Raw genomic sequence first — 12,345 nt, 5'->3', positions numbered from 1 at the left:
ATAGCTTCATGGGTCGCTAAACAAAAAGTAATATGTACATTCAGTATCTGATTTCATTATAATAGATTCATGGGTCGCTAAACAAACAAAAAGGTAATATGTACATTCAGTATCTGATTTCATTATAATAGCTTCATGAGTTGCTAAACAAAAAGTAATATGTACATTCAGTATCTGATTTCATTATAATAGCTTCATGGGTCGCTAAACAAACAAAACAGTAATATGTACATTCAGTATCTGATTTCATTATAATAGCTTCATGAGTCGCTAAACAAAAAGTAATATGTACATTCAGTATCTGATTTCATTATAATAGCTTCATGGGTCGCTAAACAAAAAGTAATATGTACATTCAGTATTCTGATTTCATTATAATAGCTTTATGAGTCGCCAAACAAAAAGTAATATGTACATTCAGTACCTGATTTCATTATAATAGCTTCATGGGTCGCTAAACAAAAAGTAATATGTACATTCAGTATCTGATTTCATTATAACAGTTTCATGGGTCGCTAAACAAAAAGTAATAAGTGATTATCCATATAATGTTACCGTAAATGTATTTATTTCTGACTTTAAACAGCGTCTTGTTGAAACATGGGGTGAATGAAAATAGTGTTCTATTTGTGTACAAATATGTTAAAGAAAATTTTGGTTATGAGGAATACTTAAGTGTTGTGCAAAATCGACTATATAGACAATTATTAACAAAGTTTAGGCTTTGTGCTCATAGACTTCGTATTGAGACAGGTAGATATGGTCGGTATAGAATTGACAGATCTGAAAGAACTTGTGAAGTATGTGGAAGTAATGACATAGAAGACGAATATCATTTTATAATTGTGTGTCCGAAATATAAAACAATCAGAAAGCGTTATATTGCTAAATATTATTTTCAGCACCATAGTATGCAAAAATTTATACATCTGATCTCATCAACTAACGCAAAAGTGCTAAATAAACTCGCATGTTATATACATTGTGCCTTGAAAATTAGAGACAATTTCTTAAATGATAGAACATGAAATAGTTATTAATGCTTTGAAGCTTTGTAATTTATGAACTGTTACTCTCGTTTTGAATGTTTATTTTTTGAATGTGTAGATACTTATTTGTTGTATAGTTTGACCTTATATATTTGATATATTGTATGTTTAGATGAGGAGCTTTCAGCTCAAGTCTTGAATAAAATCTTCTTCTTCTTCTTCTTCTACATTCAGTATCTGATTTCATTATAATAGCTTCATGGGCCGCTAAACAAAAATTCTAACACGATCCGCAGCAGTTGCTATATAAACATATAGCGAAATCGCCTATACATGAATCTACGATAAAATATAGCTCTTCCATTCCGCCCTACGATTGTAACACGACTGAGATTCTACTCTGCTTCCGTTATATACCGACTAAATACTCGACTTTTTCAGTGTTGTGTAGTTGTGTAGTAGTAATAAAAAGTACATCAAATTTTCTGAAACAAACAATATCTAACTGATGAATCTATTTGTTTATATTTTACCGTAAGAATATGTTTCAGCCCGGTAAGTTTCAACTTCAACACCAGTGCATCTATGTCTAGTCGTGTGTGTAGTTTACAATTTCTGCGTTGTAGGCACCACAAATGTCAACTAGATTCTACTTTGACAGTAAATAAATTATAATTAATTTTCCAATCTTCCAGACTCAAGTTTTTACGTGTTTATATGCCGCCGCAATGTTCTGGCGTGTATGTTTCAGTGCCATCATGTAGGTGACGTGTACTATTTTTAGAAACTGCATATATCAACCTTGAATTAAGTATTTACCTCTGATTTCTATACCCGACCTTTGATGTTATTGAAAATAACATTTTCACGGCAATAACTACTTAATACTTTAATTAAAATTTACTGAATATCGGAAAATTCCGTTTGATGCAACGCTTTCCATTCGTGGGGAGGTTTTTATAATAGCATATGGCCAGCCGAATGACAATCGCGCTAAAATGTAGTGCTGTAAAATGCGAAGAATTAACGTGGTTAGAATCGAAATAATAAATAAGTTCCAATAATTTTATCAGTTAATAAAATATGGGCAGTCGTTCGGATGCGAATATTAAATCACTCGTGCTACGCACTCGTGATTTAATTATTACGCATCCGAACTCCTGCCCATATTTTATTAACTGATAAAATATAGGCACATATTTATTATTTCTTAAGTAATATGTACATTCAGTATTCTGATTTCATTATATAGCTTCATGGGTCGCTAAACAAACAAAAAAGTAATATGTACATTCAGTATCTGATTTCATTATAATAGATTCATGGGCCGCTAAACAAAAAGTAATATGTACATTCAGTATCTGATTTCATTATAATAGCTTCATGGGTCGCTAACCAAAAAGTAATATGTACATTCGGTATTCTGATTTCATTATAATAGCTTCATGGGTCGCTAAACAAAAAGTAATATGTACATTCAGTACTCTGATTTCATTATAATAGCTTCATGAGTCGCTAAATAAAAAGTAATATGTACATTCAGTATTCTGATTTCATTATAATAGCTTCATGGGTCGCTAAAAAAACAAAAAAGTAATATGTACAATCAGTATTCTGATTTCATTATAATAGCTTCATGGGCCGCTAAACAAAAAGTAATATGTACATTCAGTATTCTGATTTCATTATAATAGCTTCATGGGTCGCTAAACAAAAAGTAATATGTACATTCAGTATTCTGATTTCATTATAATAGCTTCATGGGCCGCTAAACAAAAAGTAATATGTACATTCAGTATCTGATTTCATTATAATAGCTTCATGGGTCGCTAAAAAAAGTAATATGTACATTCAGTATTCTGATTTCATTATAATAGCTTCATGGGCCGCTAAACAAAAAGTAACATGTACATTCAGTATCTGATTTCATTATAATAGATTCATGGGTCGCTAAACAAAAAGTAATATGTACATTCAGTATCTGATTTCATTATAACAGCTTCATGGGTCGCTAAACAAAAAGTAATATGTACATTCAGTATTCTGATTTCATTATAACAGCTTCATGGGTCGCTAAACAAAAAGTAATATGTACATTCAGTATCTGATTTCATTATAACAGCTTCATGGGTCGCTAAACAAACAAAAAAGTAGTATGTACATTCAGTATCTGATTTCATAATAATAGCTTCATGAGTCGCTAAACAAAAAGTAATATGTACATTCAGTATCGGATTTCATTATAATAGCTTCATGGGTCGCTAAACAAAAAGTAATATGTACATTCAGTATCTGATTTCATTATAATAGATTCATGGGTCGCTAAACAAAAAGTAATATGTACATTCAGTATTCTGATTTCATTATAATAGTTTCATGGGCCGCTAAACAAAAAGTAATATGTACATTCAGTATCTGATTTCATTATAATAGCTTCATGGGTCGCTAAACAAAAAGTAATATGTACATTCAGTATCTGATTTCATTATAATAGATTCATGGGTCACTAAACAAAAAGTAATATGTACATTCAGTATCTGATTTCATTATAACAGCTTCATGGGTCGCTAAACAAAAAGTAATATGTACATTCAGTATTCTGATTTCATTATAACAGCTTCATGGGTCGCTAAACAAAAAGTAATATGTACATTCAGTATCTGGTTTCATTATAACAGCTTCATGGGTCGCTAAACAAACAAAAAAGTAGTATGTACATTCAGTATCTGATTTCATTATAATAGCTTCATGAGTCGCTAAACAAAAAGTAATATGTACATTCAGTATCGGATTTCATTATAATAGCTTCATGGGTCGCTAAACAAAAAGTAATATGTACATTCAGTGTCTGATTTCATTATAATAGATTCATGGGTCGCTAAACAAAAAGTAATATGTACATTCAGTACCTGATTTCATTATAATAGCTTCATGGGTCGCTAAACAAAAAGTAATATGTACATTCAGTATCGGATTTCATTATAATAGCTTCATGGGTCGCTAAACAAAAAGTAATATGTACATTCAGTGTCTGATTTCATTATAATAGATTCATGGGTCGCTAAACAAAAAGTAATATGTACATTCAGTACCTGATTTCATTATAACAGTTTCATGGGTCGCTAAACAAAAAGTAATATGTACATTCAGTATCTGATTTCATTATAATAGCTTCATGAGTCGCTAAACAAACAAAAAAGTAATATGTACATTCAGTATTCTGATTTACTTTCTAATTTGACAATATGCTTTTGTTAAGGTCGGAATTACTACCGCACCAAACTGATAGTTAAAGACAGTTAGTTATAAAAAAGATATAGTGATCATTTTTAAATACTTCCTTACTTGCATTCAAATACTATATCAGAATTGTTTGACAATAGAATATTCCAAACTGATTTATGATGACGTAACTGTTCAATAATGTATCGTATATACATCTGCATGTTTTACAAGGCATGATTACGTTGTTTCATACAGATGTAAGATACAATATCTAGGAATCTAAATTCAGTGATAACCGACGGTAGATAGGACTGCATCTCATAGATAAATACTACATAATTTATTATCATCGCTGGAATGGTGTGCTTTCTGTTTCAGCCGAAGCCATTACAACCATGCGCGTTACTCTTAGACTTTGCATTTGATTAATCAACAACAGAAATGGTAAGATTAAAGACGTGGCAAAAATAAACACACGTCCGCATGGTAAAACGAAATCCAGTTCGAAATCAACTGCATATACCTTTTGAAAATTCAACAGACGTAGTTCTTGAACAATACTTACAACGTGAATTTTAAAGGCCGCCACACGTATATAAAACCAGTCGCACTCTTTGACTAGGTAATACTAAAGAGGACATAAAAATCTGGGGCACTGGAAAGACCATATACCGTATAGAATTTTAAATTATTTGATGTCCTGCAAACGTCAGCTGTATACTCAGTAAAAATCCTAAGGCTGAACTAAGCTTTATTACCACGTTGGAAAAAAACAAAACACACACACACACACACACACGAAAACAAGAAAACATTCAGGGGCACCCCAAAGCAAGCTTTCTGAAGTATTGCAATATGTAAACAAAGGTCGTGCCACTTTGAAATATACATACCATGTTAGTAAATTAAAGACCACACATGAGAGTTGAAACACTGGCTATAATTGTAAAAGGAGAGTTCAAATTTGTAAGTGAAATCTCACTTTACTCTGGTGACCTGTGCACTTTCTGATGCTAGTAGTTTTTGCCTTGTCTAATATGTACCAGTAATCAAAATAAATTCAATATAAAATCCAATAAAGCTAATTCAAATCAATGACAGTATAATCTTATAAGTGTGATCATTCAAAACGACTGGTGAACAAGAGCTGTCTCCATAGGATGACATATGCCCCCGATGGCACTTTGAATGAGTAGTTATGACCGATGTTAGAGTTTAGGACCTTTGACCTACGGAGCTGGGTCTTGCGCGCGACACGTCGTCTTACTGTGCCACACATTCATGCGTAGTTATTTTAAAATCCATGCATGAATGACAAAGATATGGACCGGACACGCCCATCAATGCACTATCATGAAAAATGACCTTTAACGTCTAAGTGTGACCTTGACCTTTGAGCTACGGACCTGGGTCTTGCGCGCGACACGTCGTCTTACTGTGGTACACATTCATGCCAAGTTATTTGAAAATCCATCCATGGTTGACAAAGATATGGACCGGACACGCCCATCAATGCACTATCCTTTAATGTCTAAGTGTGACCTTGACCTTTGAGCTACGGACCTGGGTCTTGCGCGCGACACGTCGTCTTACTGTGGTACACATTCATGCCAAGTTATTTGAAAATCCATCCATCGATGACACAGATATGGACCGGACACGCCCATCAATGCACTCTCCTTTAATGTCTAAGTGTGACCTTGACCTTTGAGCTACGGACCTGGGTCTTGCGCGCGACACGTCGTCTTACTGTGGTACACATTCATGCCAAGTTATTTGAAAATCCATCCATCGATGACAAAGATATGGACCGGACACGAAAATTGCGGACAGACTGACAGACCGACAGACTGACAGACGGACAGACGGTTCAAAAACTATATGCCTCCCTTCGGGGGCATAAAAAGACAGTGTTTTAGAAATAAGTAGGTATGCTGCTAAAATTTTAAAATTACATGAACTCGAAAATATGTAATCGATGGTCAAATTTATACGCCCATTACCTGGAAGAGAGGTCATCGATATTCATATTTCATTTCAGAAATATTAAACAAAAATCTTTCCAGAATATAAGAAAAGTACACATTTCCTGTTCAGTCTGTTCGGTTAAAATCTGATTTCTTATTAGAATCGAAAATCATTATTTCTTGGTATAAGGTAAAAAAAAAAGACAATAAATCAAAATAGATTTAAAAAAAAGCTCCTTTAACACTTAGAATTGTTACACGCTACGTAATGTAAACATGAGATAGCTTCGTAAAGCCCACTGTCAATTTTCGTCTAATTTCACATAGCATTACCGAATGAATTTTAACCGGAAACGCATCCTTATCCGAGAGGCTATTTCTACTTTTTATGTCTCTATTCATCAGCAAATCGCACGTGACATGCTCTTAATTAATAAAACTGTAACCAATGTAAAGATTGGTGTTATCTTATCAATATTAAATTACTTCGATAATTATGAACATTGTTTCTGTAATTATGTACAACTGAAGGTAACACATTTACTCCCATCTGTTGGATTTCAATCAAAGGAACATAACTTTCTTTTATATTGTTATAGACAGGCAGAAAGTGCATGCTTATTTTTTTTCACGCTGTTAATGTATATTTATATATTTATTTATTCTGTTGGGTTTAACGTCGCACCGACTCAATTTTAGGTTATATGGCAAAAATTAAACTGTTCATTAAAATAATTGCTGCAACTCACGATAACTATTTTAAGACATCTTATATGAAACAAGTGTCTTTTTTCTGCTATCAATCAGCCGACATAGAATCTGGACACATAACGTAAACGTTATTCCAAGAGATACACATTTATTTCTGGAAACCTCTTAGATCAGCGTTAAACAGTATAAACATTCACGTTAATAAATCTTCCTCTGCAACTGTTGTTTAAGAATTAAAGCATCTGCCAAGCAGTTAAAATGATCGCTTCCTTTTGTGTCTAAAAGGTGGACCAGAAACCCTTAACCTTTACCCTGCTAAATTTCTAATATGGACTGGTCTATCATTCAATTTGGGCAGTATCATTAATTATTTGAAGGGGTGTTCACTGAAAATTTACAGAGTGCACACTATGATCAGCCTGCACGGATGGTGGCAAAGGCAGAATCACTTGCCACCAGCAGGCTGAAGGTTAAAGCTGCAATTGTTAATAATGATATCATTAAAACTTTTGGAGCTTTTTCGAAATCCGGATTGTGGTATAAAATGTCGTAGGGTATTCCTGTTCCTTTTCTACTGTTTTATTATTTTATTTTTATGTCAATTTATAGTTTTCTTCTAGTGTATTTTTTTAAACAGACAGTCTTGTAGTTTTCCTGAATTCCTCCCGCTCCAAAGGTGATCATATAACTGTACATTACTTTGGCAAATTCGATTTATAAAGTATTCGTTGTTGGTGGTGGTGTAAAATGTCAAGCTTCTGCTTCAGTCTGTACCCATAAAGTCATTTAGCGTTCTAATAAATAAACTAAGTCTGGATCTGAAATTTTTATACTTTTATGCAATTCTTTAGCCATGTGATCACATATTAGAGTTTAAACTAATATTCATCCAAATATACATTTTTATTTTGTATTTGATTTTTGTTATAATTCTCTACAAACTTATCATCGACTTTTATGTAAATCTGAAACTATTCGTCAATATTACATACCTAATTCAGATTGTAAATATAAAAATAAATGGCAAAATGATTTGGTCATATTAATTAGTTCCATATGAAAATGCGCATGAACTAGATAAAGGACTGTTCAACAGGTGCTAGGTCACATTGCTTTTTTGTTGGGTTTAACGTCTCACCGACACAGTTATATGCCATATGGCGACTTTCCAGCTTTGGTTGGTGGTAGAGAAATAACCCTGATGCCACTCCGAGCATAATTTCATCACGGGCGAACAACATCAAAGGTGTTGAATTTAAAGGTTTCAGTTGTATGTCCCAAAAGGTACATTTTCATAAGTATAAACTACGGCAATATCACGTGTTTAACAGTCATTTATCCAGTTCATATTTATATTTACATAGTATACAAGCATCAAAAGTTTTAATGGTATCATTACTAACTATAGCAAATATTAAGTGTTTCTGGTCAACCTTTAAGACGCGAAATGAAGACATCCTTTCAACTGCTTAGCAGAAGCGTTTTATTCTTAAACAGCAGTAGCAATGGTAGATTTATTAACGGGAATGTTTATACTCTTTAACCTGTTTTTACTGGTTAATCAGCAATGAACTGTTAACATGCTTTAAGTACATTTTCATTTGATTTTCTACCTAAAAACTGGATTTAAAATAAGCTACTAGACAAGACCATTTCATCAACGAATCTATCATTCTTCTATCTGTTTTACTGCTAATCCATCCAAGGTCAGTTCATAGATAAGCGATATACGTTTAATGAATGTTCCATCTAGTCTTCTGTACATGTCATTTATTTTCCTTATTTGCATCAGTACTAATTTAATGAGACGCATATAAAATATCATCTTACAGGTCTTTAAAGGTGAAAGTGGGAATGCTGAATTTAAAGTTTTCAATTGTATGGCCTAAAAGGTACCTTTTTACAAGAATAATACCTGCGTAAAATGATGGTCCATAAAACTTTAGAAAGATAATTTGTGGCCGAGTGGTGAAGGTCACTGGCTTCAAATCACTTGCTCCTCACCAATAGTGCGTTGAACTGTTCATGTGAGGAAGCGATCCAGCTGACTTACGAATGGTCGGTATTTCTACCCATGTGCTCGCCCGTGATGAACTTATGCTCGGAGAGGCACCTGGGGTATTTCTCTACCATCAACCAAAGCTGGAAAGTCGCCATATGATTTAAAACTGCGTCGGTGAGACGTTAAACCCAACAAAAAGCAATGCCATGACTTAGCACCTGTTGAACAGCCCTATTTCCAGTTCATGGTAGTTATTCTGATGCGTTTGTTAATGCAGTGTCTAATCATAAGCTGCTTTTCATGGAACAAATTACAAAAATTCTCGTTTCTGTTACACAGGTTTCCTTAAGATATAATTAAGAGCTTTAAACAAGATATATTTCCAGTTCACACCACGTGACCAGCATACTGATCACAGATATAAACAGGTTACAATTCGAGTTTAAATGGGGCTACATTTAAAACAAAATTTATACAAAGTAGGAAAATGCACATGAATTTTGATAGCGCGATGAATGAGGAATGGCAATGACCGTTTAGCACCAGACAATTTACACTATATTCTCACTGATTGCACTCTTGTCACCCTGTATTAAATACATTAAAAATTTGACCTTGTCTATGGGCGGTCCGGAAATACAGGCGTATTGAAACATTATCCGTCTCAATACATCTGAAGAGGCAGCAGACTAAATATGACACCGATACTTGATACGCGGTGTTTGATAAACAAACAAGCAGCACAATAACACACACAAAAAATATACTGTTCTTATTACATACTGTCTTTAATGTGGTCATAATGAGCGCACACCAACCTCAGCGAAACTGTCTTTAAAAAGTAAATGACATTCTTATGTAACTACGTAAATGCATAAAATGCGAAAGATCGCAATTAACTATTTATAAAACGAGTAAATAAGAGAATATCTTAAGGCGTTTTTAAAATATTAATGATATAAAAAGACTTCAGTTTCCTACAATATAATTTATATGGTTTACAGGGTCCCTTGTAACTGACATTACTTTGCTTTTCTCCAGCTTAAATGGTTGGGAAAGACTAAAGATGTGCAACAGGGCGGCTAAAAGGTCAGATTCACCTCAGCCCCTCAGTCCTAGCAGGAAAAATGCGTAGACATACTTTCCAGGTTCCGTAATCTCTGACGGAATAAAGATACAGTAAGTCAGGTATACAGTTATTTTAAAATTTCAATTAAATTTAAAATATGATAAAACTGATTTTGATAAAGATATATGAGCCGTGCCATGAGAAAACCAACATAGTGGGTATGCGACCAGCATGGATCCAGACCAGCCTGCGCATCCGCGCAGTCTGGTCAGGATCCATGCTGTTCGCTAACAGTTTCTCCAATTCCAATAGGCTTTAAAAGCGAACAGCACGGAGCCTGACCAGACTGCGCGGATGCGCAGGCTGGTCTGGATCCATGCTGGTCGCACACCCACTATGTTGGTTTTCCCATGGCACGGCTCATATATTAAATATTTAGATGTTGATCGAAAGAGAACAATCCTGTTGTATCAATAGTTATCTCAAAACGAAGTTAAATAAGCATTTCAAATTATAAACGGAACTGTAGAACTGTAGAAAGACTAACTGCATAGACTTCAAATTTCAGTTAATTTTCTCTTACACTATATTATTGATCTTACAATTATAAAACATCCAAATATTGACACAATCATGCATTATTAATTGATATTCTTACCGTCTGTAGTTAACTGGCATTTAACGATGCACAAACAAATTGATATTACAACAGTATAATTTATCCATAGCTTCAATCCGAAATTCATATCTACACAATTTTTTGCAACCTGTCTGAACAACAACCAGTGTCTATATTAAACCCACAAAAATGTTGAATATTTCAGCCTCAGCTGCTTGCCTGGTGAATAGCAGAGATGTAAATAACGGAAAGATGTTAAGATTTTAGAACAGTCTGTGGTTTTTATGTTTACGATATTCACACTAAGTGTTTATACCCAGGCTACAGTTTATCATGATTATATTACTACAAATATTCATAAAATGATACAAAAACATGTAGAAGTTTTCAGAAAATCCTATAAAATATGATTATTTATATCATAAATGCATCTTAATTTCGAGTACAGTACTGTATATTACTTTTTAGTGCGACGCAGTATAGTTTGGTCAAGAAAAATATTAGTTGCTAAATACAGTTTTAGCTGGTGAATCATTAACAAAGTGTCTCGTCCGATGACAAGTGAACCAATAGATAATCTTTAATGCCATAGTAAAGTAAGACAATTTATTCTTAATAAACATTTTTCCCGACAGAACAAACAGACCGCATGCACTCATATGTTATTCTGACACTGTGTTTCATGCGTTAGTTGTATAAAATAGAAGAAAAGGTTGCAAACCACAAGTCGTCAATTACTATAAAAACCTTTATACATGTAGTATGTTTTAAGATTATAAAGGTCCTATTTATTATTCATTAAACAAGATATATTTTCAGACAGGGTTGGCTACCTGATTACATAGCTATTTATAAAGATGCCGTTAGCAACATAGCGTTCCTTTCATTTTACCATCAATGCTTTAAATCTATATCATGGACATTATTTTTCTAATGTATGTATTGTTTGGCCAAATGGTAAAGCTAAGCAATGTGAGAATATTCATAAACTGTCTGTACATTCTTCCGGAAACTGAAATGTTTATTTTCTTTCATATCCATTTATTTTAAATCTGGAGTAAAAGAAGAAATTAAAAATGTTCAGCCTGCCTTCTCCACAGGCTGGAACTGATTTTTCCGTTTCTGTTAAAAATTTCTCATTAATAAAGATTAGTTTTCTAGGTAATGAGTCTGTGTCAAACATAGCTGTATTAAGTATTTAACCCTGTTCAAAATCAAACATGAGCAATAAAGCAGGCGTTCTAAATCAACCAGTTATTTATACAGAAAACCAAATATTCTAGGGATTCCTAGAAAATACCTTTAAATTTAATTTTTACATGAGATGTGTAGAAGTTCAGGCCTCGTATTACGATAAACTTTCACTGCTCATGCTGAATATTTTCCTGCATAGTAATATCTTATTTTTTTTCCTATGAACTTATCGTTACAAATCTCAGCATGATATCTATAACATTGTTAGAAGAAAGAGATATTCCTGATATAAGTTATGTATATCTTCTTTCATTCTAACAAAAGTTACAATTAGAGTGATGTAGTTTGTTTCTTTTTCTGCCAAAGTTCTCACGGAATCGTGCCAAATATTGTCAGGGTTTGTATAGATCGTACGATCCTTCGAGTCACAAGTATAAATCCTTATCAAGTCCTACATTATAAAATAAAGTTATGTTCAGTTCATCACAATTTTATTTCTCCAAGATAACCTTAGATAATATAATCAGATGTTTTTTTCAGGGTCAAAATCGTTACTTTTCCCACCATAA

At 33.4% G+C, this 12,345-nt stretch overlaps 1 protein-coding gene across 3 annotated transcripts in view; it reads right to left on the bottom strand.

Annotated features, from left to right (window-relative positions):
• The window catches only part of LOC123531794 (uncharacterized), a 51,796-nt gene that overhangs the window by 16,423 nt on the left and 23,028 nt on the right, over positions 1-12,345 (bottom strand). The window contains exon 1 of one of the 3 annotated variants that reach the window (XM_053517399.1): positions 10,622-10,820. The exons of the other annotated variants lie outside the window; for them this stretch is intronic. Within the exon in view, the coding sequence (XP_053373374.1) occupies positions 10,622-10,709 (88 nt within the window). The 5' untranslated portion in view covers positions 10,710-10,820. Of the gene's footprint in view, positions 1-10,621; positions 10,821-12,345 lie in introns of those variants that run through there. 3 annotated transcript variants of the gene reach the window in all.

This window comes from Mercenaria mercenaria, chromosome 11 (assembly GCF_021730395.1).
Source record: "Mercenaria mercenaria strain notata chromosome 11, MADL_Memer_1, whole genome shotgun sequence".
NCBI lineage: Eukaryota > Metazoa > Mollusca > Bivalvia > Venerida > Veneridae > Mercenaria > Mercenaria mercenaria.
Note: the sequence above shows the minus strand (reverse complement) of the source record. Positions and strands in the feature narration are given on the sequence as shown.